Below are 25,577 nucleotides of genomic sequence, written 5' to 3'. Positions count from 1 at the left end.
GTATCTATTCTGTGCTCCAACTAAATCATGACTGAGGTGACGCTCCCCATACCTGTGCAAGCAGGTCCCAGGCCGGCCTGCTTCTCCACGGAGAAGGAGCAGCTGCCGTACCCGGCTCTGGCCCCGGAGGTCTTGGGCTGGTTTAAACAGACCACAAGACCCCGCAGTTGGTGTCTTAAAATAGCCCATTGCCAATATCCTTCTCTTACTGCTGGAAGTTTAACGTTGTCCGACACCTGGCAAGCCCAAATATGTGTAAAAATAATACAAATGTGAGTAAGCTTGAGAAGATATACAATTATGTATATTTCAAAGTAAAGGCTACACTCACCTTTCGCTATTAATACTTTTAACATTGTTTAGATTAACCATTATTAGTCCCATTAAGTCTTTCTAGTATGTAATCATCTATCCTCTGTTGTTGCTAAGTTTTAGGAATGAATTAACATGTATACATTTTGACCCTTAACCTCCTTCCTCCACATGGTTGGATTATCTGTCCGTACTGATGATCCTCCTCAACTGCATGAGTCTGGGCATGTACAAGCCCGGTGCAGAGAGGAGCTACAAACTAGAGGTCAGAGTGACACCTGCACCCTTCATTAAAAAGTCTCCATCCTTTCTCTCTGTGAAAACACACGCTGCATATTTTAGTCTAAATAAAATATAACACAAAAGGCTAACAATAACCTAAAATGCTAATTTTATATACAATACATTCAATGAAATGTCCCTCTGTATTTGTGGCTTAACACAACAGTACTCATGTTGCCATTTATGTTATCATTAGCATTGTTGTTTCTACTTTGTTTAACGGTGAACTTTTATTTTATTCTGTATTGCCAGATTGTGGATTCCTTCGTCTTGGTGTATTTTGTCCTGGAAATGCTCATCAAGATGTTGGCCAAGGGAGGCTACGGCTATGAGGGGAGTTACCTCAGCAACCCCTGGAACAAATTGGACCTTTTCATTAACTCTGTAGAGTGAGTATCCCACGATGCCTTTCACTCATGCTGAAAAAAAATCACCCTGTTTTCTCTTTCGTCTGCTGATGAACAACATCAGTCACCTTAGGAGAACAGCACATTTCAATTCTCCGTTTCTCCCGGGGTTAAAGAAAACATACATGATTGTTCACTCTTAAACACAGCAGTGTTTCAAAGCAGAGAAACCAAAAAGTTTGTACAGCTTTGTTCAGACTGGCCTGATACCACCCGCTCTTGTCTTATTTATGAGCTGACTGGTTTGATATTCAGTATAAAAATGCGTGTACAGTTTTATTTTTGCATATGAAAACCAAAAACTTCTCTCCCTGTTTCTGTCCCTTCAGGATGTTTGACTACTTCCTGGTTTATCTCGGCCTCCACTTGCCAGTCTGTCAAGTACTCGCGCCGATGCGACTGATCAGCAGAGTCACAAGTAAGTCAACGTTTCAATTTGCCGTGTTCCTAGAAAACGTGTGGATGATTCTATGAGTGAGTCAATTCAAGCTTTCAGTGTTACTCTATGGGCGTCGGTTGATGTGATAAACCTCCCAAAGCAGTTTGCTTCTTTCCAGTTTTTCATTTTGAATTACATTTGAGAAGGAACAGTCATTTTTAATAAAGCAGGTCAATGCTATAATAATAATAATAAATGATAAAATGTAAACCTAATACAATAACATGCCCTCTATCTGGCAAGAACAATCTGGATGTAAACATTGAATTATCAAAAGATAATGCAATTCAAAACAACAGGCTAAACTATCTGTTTCGAAAACTTTGCCGAAGCGACTGAAAAGAACTGTGAGAAGTCCAGTAAGCCAATGCTAACTCTATAAGCACATGGTTGCTAAACCAACATTCATTTATCTGAGGAACATCGCAGAAATAAGACCATTTTTAACTCATGAAATGCTGATACCTGCTTTTATTACATTATTGCAGCTCTCTTTTAATGGTCAGACCAAAGAATCTTTAAGAAAATTACAGAATAATTAAAAGTGTCAGCTATCTATCTATAAACATGAGCGTACATGAATTTCATTTTTCTCGTGTGTGCGTGTGAGTAATGACTGACGGCATCTTTCTTGTCTCCATCTGTGCAGGTATGCGTGACGTGGTGACGGTGCTCTTGGACATCTCGCCCATGCTTGTGAACGTGCTGATACTCTACCTGTTTGTCATCCACATCTTCGCGGTAATGGGAGTCCAGCTTTGGGCGGGGCAGCTGCGCAACCGATGCTTCCTGGGAGAGAACATCACGTAAGGATGTTGATTGGCCTGCAACTTTTTGTTTCTCTCTGGCCTGCACTGACAATTATCAAATAATCTGCCCATTATTCTCTTGACTTTTTGATTCTAGTTTGGTCTATACATTGTCAAATAATTGTGGTTCAAATATCTTGTTATGGCTGACTAAAAGATATAGTATTGTATATTATATATATAGCAATATAGTAAAACAATACCATGATATTGATAAGAAAGCTTTTACTCTTTTAGTGTGTAAAAATGCTGAGGAAGACACAAAGTCCCATTTCTGTAGACGAGTGCATCAAATATTAACAATTGCCAATAGACATGATAATACATTTCACAATGTGAAAAAAACATCCTGTTTTAGGACATTAGGTTTTGATGTGTCTTCACTTTTCTCAGTTGTTCACTAACATAACCCACTTTACAACCTCTCATTCTTTTCCTCCAACCAGAAAGTACAACGTGTCCTTAGATTCATTCTACATGACCAAGTACGATGAGCAGTACCCGTTCATCTGCTCCCCCGAGGGCATGAACGGGATGCGCCGCTGCCACGACGTGCCGCCGTACAAAGAGAATGGCCGAAAGTGCTCTTTAAACCCCCCCCAGCGTGCGTCGGGTGGTGCGATCGTCCCCACAGCGGCTGGAGCCGACGCCAACGCCTGTGTCAACTGGAACCTGCTCTATAACGTCTGTCGTTCCGGGGACCACAACCCTCACAAGGGAGCCATCAACTTTGACAACATCGGCTATTCCTGGATAACCATATTCCAGGTATCTATCTATCTATCTATCTATCTATCTATCTATCTATCTATCTATCTATCTATCTATCTATCTATCTATCTATCTATCTATCTATCTATCTATCTATCTATCTATCTATCTATCTATCTATCTATCTATCTATCTATCTATCTATCTATCTATCTATCTATCTATCTATCTATCTATCTATCTATCTATCTATCTATCTATCTATCTATCTATCTATCTATCTATCTATCTATCTATCTATCTATCATCCATCCATCCATCCATCCATCCTTCTATCTATCTATCTATCTATCTATCTATCTATCTATCTATCTATCTATCTATCTATCTATCTATCTATCTATCTATCTATCTATCTATCTATCTATCTATCTATCTATCTATCTATCTATCTATCTATCTATCTATCTATCTATCTATCTATCTATCTATCTATCTATCTATCTATCTATCTATCTATCTATCTATCTATCCATCCTATCTATCTATCTATCTATCTATCTATCTATCTATCTATCTATCTATCTATCTATCTATCTATCTATCTATCTATCTATCTATCTATCTATCTATCTATCTATCCATGTCTGTTAACTAAGTGCTAATATTGTTTTTTATTTTGTCACTCTTTGTCTCTCTCCTTTTCCTGCAGGTTGTCACACTGGAAGGATGGTCGAACGTCATGTTTAATGTCATGGATGTGTATTCCTTCTGGAGTTTTCTCTTTTTCATGCTCGTCACCATTGTGAGTAGCCGCTCGTCTTTACATCCATAGCATTTAACCGTGTTCCTGTGTTCGCAAACAACAAGTTTATTTGTAGGTATTGATCGATACTTGCACATTACTTTCTGTAAACTGTAGCTTTGACTTTATGCTATGTTTAACATGAGACGGGGTCCTCACAATTGTTTTGCATGCAGTGATGTTAAAAAAGTAAATAAATAGAATAAACTACCTTATAACCACCCTAAACTTATCAATTTGGGTTGGGTCATTTCATTTAGTTGTATTACTTCTGCAAAAATCTTGAAAATCTTTGTTTGAATATAACGGCTTAAGTGTTTACAGAGTAATTCAAAATTAAATGAAGGGGCAGACAAAGCTCAAATTGCTTGTGCAATTTCCCTGAATCGGTTTTTGAAACCCCTTTTACTTCTCCGACCAGATGGGCTCCTTCATCATGATGAACGTGTGTGCGGTCGTCATCGCCACCCAATTCTCGGACAACTTGGGAAAGACGTCAGGAGACCAGAGCAGCAGGAGAGCAGCGGGCGCCGTGTTTATCACGTGGCTCTGTTCAAAGTTAACCAGCTGCCTGAAAGCAATCAAATGTAAATCCAACAGGTCGGTCTTTTTTTTACAACCTGAAAGTGTTTTAGCGTTTAAAACATGTTTGTAGTCAGATTTGTAGTTTGCAGTCTCCATCTAACCTGATTATTTACTGTTTTTCGTGTGCTTTTACTAATACATCGTAACAGGGTGCACCGTGATGGCGGCAACAGCAAGACTAATGAATCATCGGTGAGACTAGTCAACAACTTTCTGCACTTGCACCAGCAGCAGCATTGTTGCCTCGCTAACAAGAGGTCGCCTAACTTGACCTTGGTATCTTTCAGGTCGGGGGTCAAATTTGGAGACCATTCAGGGCGAGACTGGAGAGAGTCATTAAAAGTACAGTCTTTGACCGAATGATCATGTTCGCCGTTCTCCTCAGTATTCTCACCATGGCCATAGAGCACCATAAACAGGTGAGGAGCAAAGGGTTCTGTCTGCTTACTTTGTTTCAAGGGTGTGCGGTGATGATAGACGGAGGCTGGGATGCTCGAGCAAAAGATTAACTTAATCTAAGATTAGTTCTCATCAGAGTTTAGCAAAACTAGGTTTCAAATGATAGATCCAGACTTTAAATTAAGAAGAACACTGTTGCGCAATTAAAAACTAATCTCTGTTTAGTAAATCCAAGTTGAACCACTTTTAAAACAAGTTCAATCAATATGATTTATTGGTTATGATATGCTTGCTTACCCAAATTAGAGTACATTTAAAGCTTAACGTTAATGTTACTCGTGATTGCTCGACAGAGAAGCTTCAATTTCTCCTTGTTTAAGAAAAAGTTGTTGGCTGAATGGAGCAATATGAAAAAATAAAAAAAATAAAAACGTTATCATTTTTTTTTTACTTTTTTCACAATGAGGAAAAAATACTTTTGTTTCAGTCTTCCTGTTCAGCTCAAAAAAAATGATTTGCTGAACCGCTTTCATGACAGAAAATTTAGCAGCAGCAGCATAAAACTCAGTTGGATTGAAACTGTCCCTTAACTTTCTAGGAAGAACTTGATGGTTTTGCTTGATCCATCTAAAAAAAGGCAGACATTTTAAGTTAACAGTTGACACTGGATCATATTTTAAATTGGGGTTAACATTTTGGTTTAACAGAATGATATTGAATCGTGGTTTAGAGTAAAAACGTAACTGTTGTATCAAGAGAGGTTTTTTTAGATCATTTAATAATATGGTTCAACATGATGTGAAAAATAAACCATGATTTAATCAGATTTAAAAACATGACCCTTGTTGGTTCAACCCAGCCTGATATAGTTGAAATAGCAACAGTTTGATGAAAGTATGTTAAATGAGAAATTCACTGCTTTATCATTTCTTGACTTTTCTTTATTGCTCTTCCTCTCTTTGCATCATCACTCCTTGCTTTCTATTGTTCCCTCTTGCTCTCTCACTTCATCTTCTCTCCATCCTCTCCTCCTACAGCCGAAGAAGTTGACGGAAATGTTGCGGCTCACTAACAACATCTTCACCGGTATCTTTGTGGTGGAGATGGTCTTGAAGCTGATGGGGCTCAGGTGGACATACTTCAAGAGCCGGAACAACTTGTTTGACTTTTTCATCGTCATCATCAGGTAATATGATCCCATTTGGTCGGACTTTTGACCTCCACTTTTTGTCCTGTAATGTGTGCCATCCCTAATAGATTCACATAACATCCCTATGTCATCATTTTGGGTTTAACTCTCATTGTAACAACCCATTTTGTTTTTTGAACGTGGCACACAAAAACTGTTCAGGTATCGAGCAAAAGTCCATTACAAAAGTATTCATAAAGCACATTTTAAAAGCAGCAGCAGGTGACCAAAGTGCTCGACAATTACATTTAGACATTAAAACAACATAATAATAACATAAAACTATACAACGTATGAGATCTTACAGAAACTAACTCCTCATTTTTAGTTCGTTTTGCTACAAAAGCCACCAAGAAGTGACAATCTGCGCTCGTTACATGCATGCGGTCTTTTCAAAATAAACTTCCTGCTTCACAGTAAACTTCTCAGTTAGGTTTAGGCAACACAACTACATAGTTTGGTCAAGGAAAATATTTTCGTTTGAGTAATGATAACTATGGAAGTGGCGTTATTGAAGAACACAAGTCACATGACCAATAAAGCAACAGTGGCTGAAAGATTGCTGGTTGATGACCCATCCACCTCTCCAAACCTCCCGCCTTGTGTGGGGTTTTGTGTTAAGTGCTTATTTAACCACTGTGCATGTGTGTAAGTTAGTTGTTCTACTGGAGTGTAGCGGAAACAGCTGCTGTTGTTGATGTGGAGCTGAAAGTTTCAGTAAAGTCTTAAACATGTACATTTGTCGCTGGATTTATTAATCTAACATTTTGTGGTCTTTAAACTTTAATGGTAATAATTGCGTAACTAACACACACAATCATTTTGTGAGATATCTACACATTTTGCCACATTAGTTTTTGCAGGTGTAGCTGAGAATTCTGGATGAGACCAGTCCGGAACCATAAGACCATCAAAGCCCAAAATAAAACAACAAATAAAAGCAATTTGACACGAGAAGAATACGCAGTAACAGGCCTTTAACCTCAACATACATTATATCAAATAGGTTGCCATCAGCGCCTTGAGATGTGTTTGTTTGTGTTTTTTCAGCTTGTGGGAGACAATATCTAAAGCGGATGGCCGGTTGTCAGTCCTCCGAGCGTTTCGTCTGCTGCGGTTTGGGAGGCTGCTCCACTTCCTGCCTTACCTGAAGAAACAACTGCTGGTGCTGAAGAGGGCCATGGAGGACGCCGCTCCGCTCTGCTTGATAATGCTGTTTGTCATCTTCATCTACAGGCATGTACTGCACACACACAAATCCTCCCTGAGACATCTGTCTGTCACCCACCAGATGCATGCATTTAAATGATTGTCACTGCCTTTTCTTGTCTTCCCCTACAGTCTCATTGGCATGCTCCTGTTCGGTAATCGATTCGACTTCAGGACTCTGGACGGACACACTGACAGAAAAAACTTTGACACGCTGCTCTGGTCCATGGTCACTGTGTTCCAGGTCAGTTTTTTTTACTTCCTCCAATTTGTGCCATCCTTCTTGCAATTTGTGTCTCAAACTCTCTCTTTTTGTTTGATCCAGATTCTGACTGGGGAGGACTGGAATCTGGTGCTGTACAACATCATGGCAGCCACCTCTCCATGGGCAGCCATTTACTTTGTAGCACTCATTATGACTGGAAGACACGTCCTTCTTAATATCCTCGTAGGCATTGTGATTCAGGGCTTCCACAACAGGGTGAGGACCTCTGTCTTCTCCTTGAGCCATATTTTTGTGCCTTTAAAGTACGGCACACTCACAAACCTTACATTCACACTAATGCCGAACTCATTTTTTCCTGCTGATTCCAGGCCCACGACTCCTCTCAGTCCCCCAGGTCCTCTCCTCCCATCTCAGCCCCCAAGGAAGGTTCTGCACCTACAAATACCAATAATGTAAGTTCCTCAGGAAGGAAGTCTGGTTTAGGACTCACCTGAGCACATGAAGAATTTACAAGGTTTTTACAGACAATATTAAGGCCTCCATCTCTTTCTACTCTGAACCCCCCCCCCCCCCCGCAGAGATGTCTGAAGCGGATCCGGAGAGCACTCCGCTGGTGCAAAGAGCATGAAGAGTGGTCATTCTACGTGTTTTCTCCACAGAACAGGTAAGTCTCACAAACACACATAAACACAAACACATGATTTCATTGTCAATTTCTTCATTTGAGTTTCTTATTGGTTACATAGTTGATTGCTTTTGATTGGACAGTGCTACAGCTGTGTCTAATCAACCAATTTACACATTAAGTAAGTCTTTACTAGCCAAGATATTCTTTAATTTAGTAAACTAGCTTAGAGTACAAATTAAGAAGGACTATACACACTATTTTTAAATTGATTTAAACATAGCTGGTGCAATGAGGACTGTTGGCCTCCTGTCACATCTCCCTCGCCTGTAATGTTTGGGCAGGAGGCGGAAATGAGGAAGAAATTAATTAATGAGACATGAACACATTTTTCGGGTTACATTTTTTGAATGAATTTCTTAATAGCAATTAATTTCTTAAATAATTGGTTAATCAATCTATTAATTTCCTGCCTGTTAGGTCCCATTAATCTTATAATCAATCATACTTTCATAGTTAGGTCGTTTTCATCGTGAAACAACTTTATGTTTAATAGGAAGGGAAAGAGAGAAATTTGATTATGTTTTCCCCTTATGTTATGTTTTTATCTTTGTGTGTCTGTGTCTGTGTGTGTTAAGGTTCCGCATCTTTTGCCAGCGTGTGATCTCTCACAAGATGTTTGATTACACAGTTCTTCTCTTCATTCTCCTGAACTGTGTCACCATTGCTATGGAGAGACCTGGAATAGACCCTGGAAGCAAGGTGAGACACCGACAGAGTGTGGAGACACACACACACACACACACACACACACACACACACACACACACACACACACACACACACACACACACACACACACACACACACACACACACAACCCCATTCAATCTCACACACACAAGCATCATACAGTAAATAAAGACAGCTGCACACACACTCACACACACACATTGGAAGATGTGCTAGGGCCATCTTAAGTTAAAAAAATAATAATAATAGACTATTGGGAGGGGGTGTAATATAAAAAAAAAACTTCAGGGATTAAAGTTACAAAAAGAAACCTTGGAAAATTGCTTCACTTTTCAAGGTTTGATCGACCACATCATATCGCACTCAAGCCAGCCGCCACTTGCATCTTCGTGGTCGTAAAATCGTAGAGCATCCATATACGGACATTTATGTTACATGCATTCAAACCAAGATGGAGCCGCTAGGGAGGGCAAAGGGAGCGACTTGGCAAAGTAAGCGGAAAGATAAATGTGTGACTACGCTCGTTTTTTTTAAATAAGGTGTTAACAAAGGGTATATACAAAACACATATATGGCAATAAGATCGACTGGATATATGTATATTCACAAGAAGTATAAAACACGTTACCTGTGTCCCACATAAATGAATCTCACTCTTCCCCTTAGGAGAAATTGTTCCTGAAGATGTCCAGTTACGTATTCACTGCTGTCTTCCTGGTAGAGATGCTTTTTAAGGTAAACCTCAGTTTTGTTTTTTGACTCTTTTGTAAAATGGCATCATTATTATTAACTAAAAAGTTATATTTGTTTTAACAAATACAAGTACACCATGGCTTCTGAGCTGTTAAATGAATTTCAGTTAACACTTTCTATGGTGCCTATGTCTACAATGCATTAAAAACCCACTTAAAATGCTTTATAATCTGTGTATAGCACTTTATTATTGTAGTTGTAAGCATCACAGCTTTTTATAATGATTTATATGTTCAAGTATCATAATGCTTAAGTATTTCTGGTCACTCACTTAAGTTTTGTAAGGATCATAGTGTAGTATAATTCCCGTGGTTGTAATACATTATAAACTTTTTTATAATATATTATAAAGTGGTTATAGAACTGTATAATTGTGCTTATAAGCACTTGTAGTTACAGCATTATAAACTTTTTAATAATGCATTATAATGTTATATAAGTTACTCTTTAGTGGGAATTGGGTGCTTTTTTTCAACCTTAAAATCAATGTGCAGCATGTGAGGAATGTTTTCAATGATAGCAGTAATATCACATTGAAACGTTTAAATTGATGTGTTGTTGCTGCGACACCAGGTTCTGGCTCTTGGTTTGCTGTTTGGGAGCGAGAGCTACTGCCGGTCGTCCTGGAATGTCGTGGACGGTTTGTTGGTGATTCTCTCGTTCTTCCACATCTTAATCTCTCTGGCCAGTTCGGGCAACAATAAAATGCTGGGTATCGTCAAAGTGTTGCGCCTGCTGCGCACGTTTCGCCCTCTGAGGTACGGGATTTATTTGTGTGTGTGTATACAGCGCAGATGTCCATGTACTGTTGTGTGTAAGCATCCCACCTTATTTCACATTTGTAGTGTATTGGCTGGTTCTGACAAACCTCATTTCTTTTGTGTTTGTGTGTTCCAGGGTGATCAAGCGAGCTCCGAAACTGAAGCTGGCTGTGGAGGCTCTGATTGCGTCGATCAAGCCCATCGGGAACGTCCTTCTCATTTGCTGCGCCTTCTTCTTTTTCTATGCAATCCTTGGCGTGCAGGTACCGTGGGAATGCACATACACACAAACACACACACACACACACACACATGGCTTGATGTGAGAGTGTGATGCAATTCAGATGGGATCATCACAATGGTTAAAAAACTCTGTCTCTGTTTTTTTTTCTCTCACACAAACACTGTAGTTGTTCAAGGGAAAGTTCCACACCTGTGTGGGCGAGGACATTGAACTCATCATCAACAAGACGGACTGTCTGTCGGCCAACTATCGCTGGGAGCGGAAGCACTTCAACTTTGACAGCCTGTCGCAGGTACGGACAGTCGCAAGAGAACAGATCAGCATTCATCTCATGAATGTTTGTGAATAGACTGTAGTTTTTTGTGAATATAAATTTAAAACAGTTTGAACTTAGAATATCTGCCCACAAATGCCATCTGATCATCACCCAATGTGGTACATTAAACATTTAAATCATCCCCAAAATGTTGTTACTTTGTTTAGTTTTTTCATATTTAAGACCACTTTGTTGGTTACAACCCCGTTTAGAGGATAAATGCACACATCATCTCTGAATGATCGTGAAAAATTGGATTACATTTCGCACAAAGAAACAGTAACCGGTCAGCCAATCTGCATGTTTACATGATCTATCACAATGTATATTATGATGCAGTTTAAAACGTTAAACTTTAGTTTCTGTTTAAAAATATTGATATTTTCAGCTACTCTCAGACACAGCGTCACCACATTTTTTTGTTCTGCTTTGTGGAACAGCTAAAAAAGGAGGGGCTTTACTGTTTCATAAACTAAAAGCATTTCTGAGAGGTATTTTGGTCTCAGGCCATGTAGTGCCTTATACACTAATAAAATAACTCTATAATCAATATAAAAAACCAACAGGTAACCAGTGTAAAGATTTTAAATTAGGCATAATATGTGCTAAGCTAAAACTCAAGAATTTGGAATTTATTGTAGCTGGCTTATTGTATTGTTTGGTAGATCAGAAAGAAGAGCATTGAAATAGTCCAGCCTGTTCTTCGAATGTTAAACTGCTGTTTTTTGTGATATGTTTTTAGCGTTGATTAAAAAAAAAAAAAAAAAAAAAGAACCATAATCAGCTAGCTGAACACCTAACAATATAAGGACCTGGAGATTCGCTTTGTGTTGACTTAAATAAGTATGTTTCTCATTTAGGCTCTGTTGTCGCTGTTCGTAATGTACTCCATGGATGGCTGGGTGAACATCATGTATGATGGACTGGATGCTGTGGGAGTGGACAAACAGGTATCTGATTTATGTTTTTACACTTTACATGTTTTAATACAGGCTAAATGTATTCTTTTTAATTTGTTCTACACAAGAAAATACAATCTGATGTTTCCCCCCCCAGCCTGTGATGAACCACAACCAATGGATGCTCCTTTTCTTCATCCCCTTCATGATTATGAGCTTCTTTCTGCTGGACATGTTCATCGGTGTGATGGTGGAAACCTTCCACCAGTGTCAGCAGAATCAAAAGAGAGGCGATGAAGAAGAAAGAATAGTATCGCAAGGCACAGTTCAAGGTAAGGAGCGGGGGGGGGGCTCGTTGGTGGTCTTTTGGTCCGAGCATTGCATCTCAGAGACTGAAAACCAACACAGAAAGACCGGTTTGGTCACACAAACTGTGACTGATCACGAAGGTCTGATGCAAGTATCAGGTTTTAACCCGAGCTTCACCTTGAAATGACGTTGGTGAGAGCGGCGAGAGTGAATCAGAGCAGTAAAGTGCCATAAAACCTAAACAGTAAACAAGCTGAATGACGTTGAAATGCTGTTTAGACTTGAGAGAAACGACAACATTGTGTGTTATCAATACATCGATCATTGCAGCTATAAATGTATTATTTAAATGTCTTAAATATCTGCATCTTTCTGTGTGTGTGTGTGTGTGTGTGTGTGTAAAGACGCGGTTGTTCCCCAGCCTGAGCTGAGGCCGTACTACGAGTCCTACTCCCGCGTGCGTCGGTCCATCCACACTCTGTGTGTCAGCAGCTTCCTGGACCTCTTCATGGCTGTCATCATCTTCATGAGCGTCTTGGTAATGGCTGTCGAACACTACGATCAACCTCTGGTAAATGCAAACACACATGCACACTATTACAATTTACACAGACTCTGTGGGTGGACGGAGACTAACCTGTGTGTGTGTGTGTGTGTGTGTGTGTGTGTGTGTGTGTGTGTGTGTGTGTGTGTGTGTGTGTGTGTGTGTGTGTGTGTGTGTGTGTGTGTGTGTGTGTGTGTGTGTGTGTGTGTTCAGTTCATATGGAAGCTTACAGAGTATTCCCACTATGTGTTCACCATCATCCTGATCATTGAAGTCCTGCTGAAGCTCGTGGCGTTTGGCGGACTGAGGTTCATGCAAAACAGGTAACACACTAGAATGAGGAAGGATTTTATTTACCTTATTTGCATTGAGGTATCGTCAGTGCCCTAACGTGCTGCATTACTTTTGTGTGTGTATGTGTGTGTGTGTGTGTTTAGTTGGAATGTGCTGGATGTCGGTGTCGTCTTGGTTTCCCTCATGAGCATCGTTTTACACGAGATGAGGATGGCGGACGTGTTTCCCATCAATCCCAGCATCCTGAGAGTCTGCCGAGTGCTCAGACTGGCACAAGGTATGCACACTCGGGGGAAAAAAAAAAAATCAAAATATTTTGCGTTCTTTGTGTGTTAAAAAAATGTGTGTCGTGTATGCAAACGACTGTTTCTGTCTTCAGTGCTGAAGGCCAAAAAGATACGCGTTCTGCTGAAAACGGTTATCAAAACGCTGTCGCAGGTAAACGCTTTTTATATATTTATTTATTTTTGTCTGATTCCTTATAAATGTAAAGGGAGAATGGATGGTTTTGTTTGGGGATAATTGTGCTCCTGCTGCATTTGTGCTCGAGTTGAGTTTTATTTTAATGTTTGCCCACTTTACAGTTGTGCAGATTGTGATCCTGAAGTATCTATGTTTGTGCACACCAGTTGGTTTTACTCCCTAAATCTGCATACTAATAACAATCAAATACGTCAGCAATATAAATCGATCACTGTTCATTTTAAGGGGTATTTGACAGTTGTGTTGCAGCTGCAGCAGCAAACTAACACAGCATATGTGAGCAGAACAGAAATCAAAAATGCAAAAAAAGATGACATATTAGCTGTTAGTCTGTAATATTATCCTGTCTCAAATAAAGGTTTGTAGTTCAGGTTCAGAATTAAGCATCTATGTTGTAGTGTTTGTTGTGTTTGGAGGATCTAACGTGCATTTTCATTCCAGGTCGGAAACATTTGTCTCCTCTTCACCTTTTTCTTTTTCATCTACGCTGCGCTGGGAGTGGAGCTCTTGGGCAAACTGGGTCAGTCACACTACTAACAGACATACACAAAGGACTTACAGCGTGCGCTTGATTTTTTTTTTGTCGCTGACTCAAACACACATCTGACGTATTTTTAGTGGTTGAAACCAAACATGTCCAGAGTGCAGAAGTCAAGACATGATGTCTGTGTCTTCCCCCTCTGTGTCGATCAGAATGCGTGGACGAAGACCTTTGCCTGGGCATAAATGAGTACGTCAACTTCAAGCACTTTGGCATGGCCCTGCTCACGCTCTTTCAGGTGTGCACCGGGGACAACTGGAGCTTGATCATGAAGGTACGCATACACTAATACACGTAGATCCACTCCATATATATATATATATATATATATATGTATGTATACATATATCATCGCCTGACCAATGAGGAAGCAGTCACGTCCAAATTTCGCTCAACTATAGGATAGTACCAGACAATCACAAGCATTGAATGTTTTTGAGCTGTGTAGTCTACTGGGAGCAGAGTTGGTGGTGCAATTAATTAAAGTAATTGTCCGATTATTAAAGTCACCGTGGCAACTAAACAGTCAAGATCTCAAGAATCAGAGAGTATTTTTGCGACGTGACCTTGAGTCTGTTCTAGTCCCTCCTCCTTTCTGAATCTCGCTCTGTGCCTCTCCAGGACGCCCTGACGCAGTGTCGTCCCGGAGACAAGGGCTGCTTAGACTACCTCTCATGGGTCACCCCGATCTACTTCATCGCCTTTGTGGTCATGGCCCAGTTTGTGCTGGCAAACCTGGTGGTGGCGGTGATCATGCAAGCCATGGATGACAGCAACGAGGTACAGGTAATTAATAAAGCTGCAATTTACTAATATTTACTTTACAAATGTCCTCTGAAGGTTCCTTGTAAGAGCTTTGAAATATGGTACTAATTATAGGGCTTTGTCTGTATTTTACTTACATTATGCAATACATGACCATTCATTTCAATTCATTGTAGCCCAGAAATAAGCAGGTCAACTGAACATGAAAACATGTGAAATAGTTTAGCATACAGGGAGTTTGCAATAACAAAGGGATAATTAATCTATATTTACAATCAAGCTTTTCTTCCAAGGAATTTTCTCTGGAAATAAACACTTTCTTATGAAGTCAAAACAAGATCCCAGAACTTGGTCTCTAGTATTTTTAGTAGTATGTGAAACAAATCACCAACAGCGTGGTGATTTACTGTAAGATTTTACAAACGTTAGAGTTGTTCCAAACCTTTCCAGAAAAAATATTCTGAATTCTGGCCTGAATAATCCGCGGAAAGGATTCCCCATGAAAACTGTTAAATGCAAACGGTGGGTTTTTCAGAATAACTGGGATGCTGTTTCTAGATATTTCTTTTTTTTTTTTTTTTTTTTTTTTAAATGTAATTAATCAAACCTAAGCCCTAATGCAAAAAGACACACATTGTACAAAGATTGTGTTGTGGGAGGAAACCTGACAGGAACAAAATCCAAATAATAATGAAATAAACCAACTTTGAATTACTGAGTTTCAGATTGAAATACCATCAATGTTACAGAAGACTCTTTCAATATTTTAACAACCCTTCTAACTTCTGTGTTCCCCCCCTGTAGGAGGAAAATAATGCAAGACGCTGAGCCGGCCTCTGTGTCTGCGTCTGATCCAGTAAAATATTCTTCCGTCGAGAATATCCACAAGTATTCTTAAATCTAAAATTTAAAGCCAAGGTCATATAGCATTCAAGGAATCTCCACCTTAGCCCATAATACATGATGCATTGATCCACAAGTGCTGTGACATATATTTACATATATTTTTCAGATATTTTATTAATATGTAATATGCGTGAATGTTCAGCCTGAGCTGCTTGTAAATAATTTTGCTGGAGGCTGTAATGAGGTGTGTTAGCTGTAGAGAAAACTGACAACTTCGTCACCAGCATACTGCAATAAATCCAAAATGTCACAATCTGAAATCATAACTTACTTTTAGAAACGAAACTATAAGCAAAACTCTCAAGAGTTTTTTTTCTTACCACTAAATAGACACTGTTGTCATTTTCTAAGCAGTATTAACTGACTTTTGCTACAAATTCAACTTTTTTCTGTCTTCTTTTGCTCAATATATTTATGTCATGAAGGATGATTATCCATCGGTTACACATCAGAGAAGTTCACAAGTATATTTTTCAAAAAATCTTGAGGAATATACAGTTTTTGGAATAAAAAGATGTGTTTAATCTGTCTCGCTGTGTATAATTACTGAAGGTTTAAAGCTTGAAGGCCCTAAAAACCTGTTTATATCCATCAGCTTCTTAATATGAGTAAAAGGATCAGACATGAACATGCAGGTTTCTGCCAAAGGCCTAACAGTTTTGGTTAATTTACATAACATATTCCTTTCACTGGTTTTAACAGGAAATAATTGATGATTCAGCAGTTCTCTTAATTAGGAATCAATCAAGATATTTTCTTATTTTACCAATTTCAACTTTGATAGTTGCTTATTAAGACACTTTGATTCCAAGTTTTGAAAAAATATCTGGAACCTAAATGCAATTTATTGAACACACATATTTTTTCATTCCAAACCTGATTGGAAGTCTTTTTAGTTTAAAGAGGTTTGGAGTACTTTTTCAATATTTTGGTTAATTTTGTAAAGAAAAAGAGTTTAATGAACCAAAGGATGGTTTACATTTTCTATTACATTGTCATTTTGAAAGTGCCTTCATCATTTTAAGTTTTAGTTGTAAAAAACAAAATGTATTTTTTTTCACATAGTTTAATTTCGAGAGGCTGTAGTTAATCAATTAATTTATGCAGGTTAATAAGGTACTTGGGAAACTTCCTGGAAATGAAAATATGTATAAGAAATATGTGTTTTGATGGAGAAAACATCACTTGTCTGACAGCTCAGAATCAAATAGAGAAACGGGATGCATTGTGTTTGATTATTTATTGTAATTTCAATACAAACAAAATGATACAAAAGTACATATAACTCTAAAATAATTTGTTTACACTATAAAAATGCTTTAAAATACCACGGCTGAAAAAAGGACTGTGTTTGACACTTATAAATACAAATTACTGCAAAAACATATGAATGTAAGAAACTTCTATACACAAGTCTGCATCAACTGTGACAAAAATGTATCCTAAAATAAAAAACGTAACTATTTCTGATGCCTGGATTTCAAGTCATTTTCTAAATCTTGGTCCCCGGAGGAGATTTTGACCTTAGATTATTCAAAAAAGTACACAGTAAAAGTACTTTATAGTATTTGTGCAAGTAGACTAAGAAGTACTCAGTCCAAAAATATTAGTTTCATAAACTACTTATGGAAGAAAGTGTTTTTATCCCCGAACAAAGTTAGATGAAAACGACTTTTCTTGTTTTATGTAGGGGATTTTGACATTGGACTACTCAAAAAGTACACAGTAAAGGTACCTCAGAGTATTTGTGTAATCTGTCCATAAGGTACTCTGTCCACGAATATTAGATTTATAAATTACTTAGCGGTGGAAAGAACACTTTGAGGAACTCCTGAACCCGACCAACACGTCCTCTGTGGAAGAGGCAGAGTCTGAAGACTCAGGGGAAGTCTCGTCCATATGCCTGGCGGAGGTCGTTGAGGTAGTTAAAAAGCTCTTCAGCGGCAAAGCGCCAGGAGTGGATGAGATTCGACCGGAGATGCTAAAGGCTCTGGACATTGTTGGGCTGTCTTGGTTGACACGTCTCTTCACTGTCGCGTGGAAGTCGGGTACAGTGCCTGTGGAGTGGCAGACCGGGGTGGTGGTTCCCATTTTCAAAAAGGGGGACCGGAGAGTGTGCTCCAATTATAGGGGTATCACACTGCTCAGCCTCCCCGGGAAAGTTTACTCCAGGGTGCTGGAAAGGAGGCTCCGTCCGATTGTCGAACCTCAGATTCAGGAGGAGCAATGCGGATTCCGTCCTGGACGTGGAACAGCGGACCAACTCTTTACCCTTGCAGGTCTATTGGAGGGTGCATGGGAGTTTGCTCATCCAGTCTACATGTGTTTTGTGGACTTGGAGAAGGCCTTCGACCGTGTCCCTCGGGGAGTCCTGTGGGGGGTACTGCGGGAATATGGGGTACCTGGTTCGTTACTACGAGCCATTCGGTCCTTGTATGACCAAAGTGAGAGCTGTGTCCGGATACTCGGCACAAAGTCGAGCTTGTTCCCAGTGCGTGTTGGCCTCCGCCAGGGCTGCCCATTGTCACCAATCCTGTTTGTGATTTTCATGGACAGGATTTCAAGGCGCAGCCGGGGGAGGAGAGTTTCCGGTTTGGGGACCTCAGAATCGCATCCCTGCTTTTTGCAGATGATGTGGTTCTGTTGGCTTCTTCAGAACGTGACCTTCAGCACGCACTGGGGCGGTTCACAGCCGAGTGTGAAGCGGTCCGGATGAGAGTCAGTACCTCCAAGTCTGAGGCCATGGTTCTCTTCCGGAAAACGGTGGATTGCACCCTCTGGGTTGGGAGTGAGTCACTGCCCCAAGCGAGGGAGTTCAAGTATCTCGGGATCATATTCACGAGTGAGGGTAAAATGGAGCGGGAGATGGACAGGCGGTTCGGTGCAGCGTCAGCAGTGATGCGGGCGTTGTACCGGACCGGTTTGGTGAAGAAGGAGCTGAGCCGTAAGGCAAAGCTCTCGATTTACCAGTCCATCTACGTTCCAACCCTCACCTATGGTCATGAGCTTTGGGTAGTGACCGAAAGAATGAGATCGCGAATACAAGCGGCCGAAATGAGCTTCCTTCGTAGGGTGGCTGGGCTCAGCCTTAGAGATAGGGTGAGGAGCTCAGACATCCGGAGGGAGCTCGGAGTAGAGCCGCTGCTCCTTCGCGTCGAAAGGGGCCAGCTGAGGTGGCTCGGGCATCTGATCAGGATGCCTCCTGGACCCTCCCTTTAGAGGTTTTCCAGGCACGTCCAACTGGTAAGAGGCCCCGGGGTAGACCCAGAACACGCTGGAGAGATTATATATCTCGTCTGGCCTGGGAACGCCTCGGGGTTCCCCAGGAGGAGCTGGAAAGTGTTGCTGGGGAGAAGGACGTCTGGAGGACCCTCCTTAGCTTGCTGCCCCCGCGACCCGGCCCCGGATAAGCGGAAGGAAATGGATGGATGGATGGATAAATTACTTATGGAGGAAAGTTTGAGTAAAATACTGAATCTTGGTCCCCGGAAGAGACTTTGAACTTGGATTACTCAAAAAGTATACATGTACATATCCAGCATGTGTTTTCACAGAGAGAAAGGATGGAGACTTTTTAATGAAGGGTGCAGGTGTCACTCTGACCTCTAGTTTGTAGCTCCTCTCTGCACCGGGCTTGTACATGCCCAGACTCATGCAGTTGAGGAGGATCACCAGTACGGACAGATAATCCAACCACGTGGAGGAAGGAGGTTAAGGGTCAAAATGTATACATGTTAATTCATTCATAAAACTTAGCAACAACAGAGGATAGATGATTACATACTAGAAAGACTTAATGGGACCAATAATGGTTAATCTAAACAATGTTAAAAGTATTAATAGCGACAGGTGATTGAAATATACATAACGGTTTATCTTCTCAAGCTTACTCACATTTGTATTATTTTTACACATATTTGGCAAATATTTTGTGTACTGTTACGCCGTGTAGCCTACTTTATATAGCAGTGCATTCATGGTATTTTATGAGCTCATCATATGTTTTGCACTTCTTCATTAGTTTAGGAGTTTAAAACATAAAATTATAGCTTTAACTGTTTTAGAAAATTATTGATAAATATTTGACAGAAAACAGCGAAAAGGTGTTGATGTAATTATTACGCGGATAGTTGTGCATAATCCCTTCATAACCACGACACTGACACTGATATGTGCACCCCAACACAAATTCCCATACACCTCTATTATATCAAGAAATGTGGAATAAAATATATGCACGGTTAGTTATCTGAGGGAATATATTATTATTTAGTTTTATTTAACTATATGTGGAAGAACTTGAGAAAAAGTGAGTAGCAATATAATAATACTGAATTACAATGTTACCTATAATTTAGGTATAACTAAATATTGTTTTTAGAGCAGCAACAATAATGTTTTTGACAACAAAGTCACTATATAAAGTAATTAATATCTCACTGGAAACAATTCTACATTCCCGATTGAAGTTTATCAATATACAGTACCAGTCGAAAGTTTGGACACACCTTCTCCTTCAATGGTTTTTCTTTATTTTTATTTTTTTCTACATTGTAGATTAATATTGAAAACATCCAAACTATGAAGGAACACATATGGAATTATGTGGTAAACAAACAAATGCTCAACAAACCAGAATATGTTTTATATTTTACATTCTTCAAAGTAGTTAAATGAGGTGTGTCCACACTTTTGACTGGTACTGTATATCACACGTTGCATAATAAGAACTGTCGGCAGCACGTGGTTTCAGCTTCCAGTCAGTTCTCGCGAGATTTGGCGGCTCCACACATTAGACATATGGCTTATGGTGCTAGGAACCGGTCGTAAAGTAACTTAGCATTAGAAGCGTGTTGTCTGTGATCAATATCACTGTGTACATTTTAATATGTAACGTCAAACACCACACTACTGTCGCCATCACCCGAGAAGTCTGGATCATTTAGAGGATCATAGAGATGCTGCCCGGTTGCTAGCGTGCTACAGTTAGCATAGCTACATGCTAACGTTAGCATCGTGTGGGACAACGTGAAGAGCGTCTTTACTGAGTAACAGTATCCGTCGTAGGTTCACAATGAAGTGTCACTATGACATACTGGGTGTGAAACGAGACGCAGGAGACGGTGACCTGAAGAAAGCCTATCGTAAACTAGCACTGAAATGGCACCCGGGTAAGCTATGCTAGAAACCCTTAACGTCAACCTTAACGTTAAGTGTCGTAAAAACTCCAATATTTAGCCCACCCTTTGACATCTATTGAAGGGACTGTATTAATGCTGAACTAACACATGCATGATTACATAGTGTTTTTACTTATGTGACTCTGAAACTTGCCTTATGTCTTATCTGCTATGAGAAAAATATATAATAAGTGTTGATGCAGTTTTCTCCAACCTTACAGAAATAAATGTATTATTTATGTTTTTTTTTTTTTTTACTCCCTCTGAAATTTCCAGATAAAAACTTGGACAATGCAGATGATGCGGCAGAGCAGTTCAAGCTGATTCAAGCAGCTTATGATGTCCTGAGTGATCCGCAGGAGAGAGCCTGGTGCGTACAGAAGAGTCACAGTATCATACCTATTGTCTGTGCAAACCACGTGGTGTTAAGTTAGTATCTCTCAGTTTGATGAAACCGTCTCCTTCTGTGCCGCAGGTATGACAATCACAGGGATGCTCTGCTGAAAGGAGGAATCAGTGGAGATTATGAAGACGACAGCATTGACCTGCTGCAGTACTTCACGGTCACCTGCTACTCTGGCTTCGGTGATGACGAGAAGGTTAGCTCTTGTGATCATGTGTGCAAGGGTCGTGTTGCTCAGTACTGACAAGGAAAACTCACCATGTGATATTTGGACAACCCAATATCTTCCCTGCTTTGTCTATATTGCACCCCGAGGAGACAAAAAAAAAAAAAAAAAAAAAAAAAGAAAAGCTGTTACTGTAAAAGCTGTACAGTTTTTTTCCACAAGAAGCACATAGATAAGTAGGAATGACCTAGAAATATGATCACAAACTCAAAGCACATGCCACAAAACTTTGGATATCTGTTGATTTAAAAAATACAACTATGTTACCCAGGAGTTGTGGCACCACACAACTAAATAACAGGTCAGACTGTCCGTCCTTGTTGGTAGACAGTACAAGTAAGAGGAAGGAGTAATGAGATTATTAAAAGGCAGATGAAGACAATGACGACATTTAGCCCACCTGCAGGACTGTGGGCAAGCCGGGAATTGTGCCCCACTTGAAATTGAAATACTACAAGTACACCTCCTTAACGACAGGACTTGCTGTCCTGGTTGGTGGTGGAAGGTTCAGCCTTCAGGACTTTGGGGACCGAAATTCATTGTGAATCTCAGAATATTTATCTTCTCGTTAATTGTTCCCCTCTTGTTGTGATCTTCTCTCTGTCCCTCAGGGCTTTTACACAGTCTACAGGAATCTCTTTGAGTCCATTGTTAAGGAGGAGATGGAGCATGTTAAGGTGGATGAAGAGGAAGAAGACGAGGAGTTTCCTCCCTTTGGAGACTCTCAGAGCGACTATGACAGCGTAAGACAGCACCACACTTAAAACTCTCGAGGTTCTTCCTCTGTTGGAGGATATAAGAGTTCTTTATACAATTCAGTTACATTAATAAAACATGTTTTCTGTGTTACCTTCTCTGAGTAAAAACATTACTAAAGAACTTAAATATTACTAGTCAACGGGAAACCTTATTAGTCGGCTTGTGTACTTAATCTCGGTCCATTTCCAAATTACAGGTAGTGCACGTGTTTTATGGCTACTGGCAGAGCTTCTGCACTCGCAAAAACTTTGCCTGGAAGGAGGAGTACGACACGAGGCAGGCCTCCAACCGCTGGGAGAAAAGGGCCATGGAGAAGGACAACAAGAAGACCAGAGAGAAGGCTCGAAAAGAGCGCAACGAGCTTGTGCGTCAACTCGTGGCTTTTGTTCGCAAGCGCGACCGCCGCGTACTGGCCCACAGGAAGCTGGTGGAGGAGCAGAATGCTGAGAAGGTCAAGAAGGTGGAGGAGCTGAGGCGGAAGCAGAAGCTCAGCCAGGCCAAGTAAGTCGTGGATGGGTAAATGTGATTTTTATTTTTAGTTGTTTCTTTTCTTATACTCATAATACCGTGCTGTATGTACCAGACTGGCAGAGGAGTACAAGGAGCAGAGCTGGGCGGCCATGTCTGAACTGGAAAAGGAGCTGCAGCAGATAGAGGCTCAGTACGGAGAGGAGTTTGGAGATGCATCCGAGAGTGAGGAAGACGAGCTGGATTTGGAGACGAACGGTGAAGAGGGAGGAGGTCAGTGAGACGTTTGAGATTGAAGCTTTTTTTAGACTTCTGCTTTACTGGGTTTTGTCGCAGGTACATGAATCAGCTCAGTAACAACATCTTGTGTGAGAAATCCGTCATCGGAGCTAACACTTTCAGAGCCAATTGCAGTTTATATATAAGGTTACTTTTTTTTTTTATTAATCCCAAAGGCAGCAGGTAATACTCTGCTAGCCAACGATGTCAGCAGATTTGAATTGGCAAGTGATGTTTGAATAGAAGTTGATCCCCAGTGAATTATAAAGTATTTTTCTTGTTCTTTGTGTCTACATGTAAAATGTAGTGCCTTTTTAAATTATTATTTTTTTTCTTCAATGCATCAATATTCATTCACAGAGGCAGAGCAGCCTGACGGAGAAGAACTGATGATCGATGATTATTATGATGATCTGTACTGCCCGGCCTGTGACAAATCCTTCAAATCCGATAAAGCGTGAGTAACCTTCGACTCACTCCACCTACCTGCTGTCCTCTGGAGCTACAAGACAATATTTACTTTTTTTTAGCAACTTTATTACAGCGCAGGGTCCAGCGATGCAGTGTGTTATTGATTTCAGCATGGCATTAAATACAAATCGTATTTTAATACACAGTGTTAATAGTGTATATATATCAGTCTTTGTCATTGTTTACACATGTTGTTGTTTCTGCATTTTTGTTTTGTTTTGTAACTCTGTGGGAATAATTCCTTGATTTGGCAAATTGAGCTTTTCCATGGAGGAATGTCAATAATTCTTTTTAATGAAAATGTTGGTATATGTTGGTGATGATAATGCAAATCTTCAAAGGGTGTTTATGCACTTTACACACTGTTAAATTTGGTATTAATGCATTTAACATTTCTTTTAATTTTTTAATTTCCCTTCCTTTGTACAGTATGAAAAACCATGAAAAATCCAAAAAGCACCGGGAGCTGTTGGCGTTACTACGACAACAGCTGGAGAAAGAGGATGAATCATTTGGTCTTAACTTGGAAGGAAAGGTGGGAATTGAGGAGGAGGACGAGGAAGACGAAGATGATGAAGACAAGCCAAGGCAAAAGTGTGTAGCCTATTTGCTTTATTTCCCCCCCGCCTGGTTGTCAGGGTGGTCAGAATACCCTGATGATGCACTTCATATCATTTCTAACATTTTTCTTTTCACTTACAAAGGCTGTCCAAAAAGCAGAAGAGAAAAAAGAAACAGCAGAAAGTAGCACAGGTGAGTAATACCTTTTTTCTTTCTTTTAGAAGCTGTGCATGGTTAAGTGTGAAGTGCACCTTAAACGACTTCTCTATTCACGCTGTCCTCCTCTGTAGCAGAGTGCTCCTGAGGTTGGGGCGGAGGGGGAGGCGGAGGAGGAGGAGGAAGTGGAGAAACCAACGCTGACCACCTGCGCGGATGATGCCCCCGAGAAGTCAGAAAACACTGCAGAGCCTGAGAAGCAGGACGATCCCACTCCCACCGAAGTCAAGAGGTCAGTCCTTTTTCACCAGTCGGTCTAACTCTGTCAGTTGTTTGTTGCTGTGCGGGTAGTGAACAGTTAGTTTAGTGGAGCCCTTTCGCTGCAAACAAATGCCTGTTGTAAAAGAGCTTGACAGGAGCGTTTATGAGTCGTAAAAACCAAAGCAATTACGCTAAAATACTCCGTACCGCTGTGACGCACGAGCAGGAACTGACTCTACTCAGTGTGCGAAACAAGTGATTCGAGTTTTAGATGATTGCCTGGTAGTTAAGAATGTGATTTTTTTTTTTTACCTATCTGTCATCTAAATGTTCCCTCAGCAGCTCTGTGAAGACGAAAGGAAAGAAGGGAGGAGGAAAAGACAAACCGAAGAGTGTCAAGTCAGACACAGGAGGAGAACAGGTTCCTGAGGTTTGTACAGCTAAACCCAGAGTTTAAGAGGATTTATGGGAGTGGTTTGTATTTATAATTTTACATTTAATAATTTGATCATTACAAATCTCTTCTGCTTACACATGCATCCACACATTTAACAGCATCAGTTTTAACTTTGCTGTTAACTAACAAAAATAACCCCTATTACATTATTTACTGTTAGAAAAATGATCCCTGATGATTATTAAATCACATATGCACGTTCCCAGCTCCAGGAGGAAGTCAACCTCCGCTGTGTGACCTGCAACAACGAGTTCTCCACAAGAAACAAGTTGTTCGACCATCTGAAAACCAGCGGTCACTCCAGCCCGCTCTCCTCAAACGCTCCTCACAGCTCCGTGAGCAAGAGCAAAAAAGACAAGAAGAAGAACAGATAACACATCTTCATCCGGGCAAAGGGTGCGACTCAGCAGGGACACCGAAAACTCTGGGAAGTCTCAAGAGAGAGAGGGAGGAAGATAAACTAAAAGAAACCTTTGAAAGTGGACTTTTAATGGACTGGATGGCACACTCTGAGGATATAGTTTTTTGTTTTTTTTTAATTACCCAATAATCTTGTTCAGTGGGACAGTTATGTGTGTGTGAGCGACTGAGACTCTTAGTACACTTCCCAGTAACTTATAAACGTGTGTCTGCTGATAAACCAGTGGAGAACATGCCGGATATGCATATAGGATGAACCCTTTTATCAGATCCTCTACTGTTTTTGGAATCCGGTATCTTGGTTTGTCATGAAGAACTCTGTAGTGGTATTACTGCATCCTAAAAATAAAGGTGATACTGCATGTTGGTA

The 25,577-nt window shown here is 40.2% G+C and overlaps 2 protein-coding genes across 4 annotated transcripts; both read left to right on the top strand.

The window, feature by feature from the left end:
* The first annotated feature begins 27 nt into the window (after nt 1-27).
* On the top strand, nt 28-15,488 carry LOC129102796 (voltage-dependent T-type calcium channel subunit alpha-1I-like). The gene is given in 30 exon segments (XM_054613065.1): nt 28-129; nt 847-983; nt 1,331-1,419; nt 2,090-2,246; nt 2,696-3,017; nt 3,673-3,765; nt 4,187-4,255; nt 4,257-4,316; nt 4,638-4,769; nt 5,787-5,935; nt 6,989-7,174; nt 7,280-7,391; nt 7,473-7,628; nt 7,742-7,825; nt 7,952-8,037; nt 8,637-8,760; nt 9,418-9,486; nt 10,078-10,262; nt 10,402-10,528; nt 10,676-10,801; nt 11,686-11,775; nt 11,882-12,082; nt 12,461-12,604; nt 12,791-12,900; nt 13,015-13,148; nt 13,251-13,309; nt 13,796-13,874; nt 14,048-14,169; nt 14,517-14,681; nt 15,465-15,488. Coding segments are annotated over 30 exon segments (3,693 nt in total).
* Nucleotides 15,489-20,314: 4,826 nt separating this feature from the next.
* On the top strand, nt 20,315-25,575 carry dnajc21 (DnaJ heat shock protein family (Hsp40) member C21). 3 transcript variants are annotated; one of them, XM_054612229.1, is made up of 12 exons: nt 20,315-20,737; nt 21,023-21,116; nt 21,222-21,345; nt 21,987-22,118; nt 22,331-22,635; nt 22,718-22,875; nt 23,242-23,338; nt 23,782-23,946; nt 24,057-24,105; nt 24,207-24,361; nt 24,670-24,760; nt 24,994-25,575. In XM_054612229.1, exons 1-12 carry the CDS (start codon nt 20,641-20,643, stop codon nt 25,159-25,161), a joined length of 1,635 nt encoding a protein of 544 aa, XP_054468204.1. In that variant the 5' UTR covers nt 20,315-20,640; the 3' UTR covers nt 25,162-25,575. The 3 variants fall into 3 exon arrangements, with proteins under 3 accessions (XP_054468204.1, XP_054468203.1, XP_054468205.1); XM_054612228.1 differs by having other exon boundaries at nt 24,204-24,361; nt 24,994-25,574; XM_054612230.1 differs by having other exon boundaries at nt 24,204-24,361; nt 24,673-24,760; nt 24,994-25,572.
* Nucleotides 25,576-25,577: the final 2 nt, after the last annotated feature.

This window comes from Anoplopoma fimbria, chromosome 14 (assembly GCF_027596085.1).
Source record: "Anoplopoma fimbria isolate UVic2021 breed Golden Eagle Sablefish chromosome 14, Afim_UVic_2022, whole genome shotgun sequence".
Classification (NCBI taxonomy): domain Eukaryota; kingdom Metazoa; phylum Chordata; class Actinopteri; order Perciformes; family Anoplopomatidae; genus Anoplopoma; species Anoplopoma fimbria.
The sequence above is the reverse complement of the archived record's forward strand: the minus strand, read 5'-3'. Positions and strand labels throughout refer to the sequence as shown.

Excerpts from the sequence above, each read along its gene's own strand:
- dnajc21 (XM_054612228.1), top strand. The coding sequence starts at position 20,641 with ATGAAGTGTCACTATGACATACTGGGTGTGAAACGAGACGCAGGAGAC. Across the intron at positions 24,106-24,203 it reads AACAGCAGAAAGTAGCACAG|CAGAGTGCTCCTGAGGTTGG; the intron begins GTGAGTAATACC and ends CCTCCTCTGTAG. Across the intron at positions 24,362-24,669 it reads ACTCCCACCGAAGTCAAGAG|CAGCTCTGTGAAGACGAAAG; the intron begins GTCAGTCCTTTT and ends ATGTTCCCTCAG.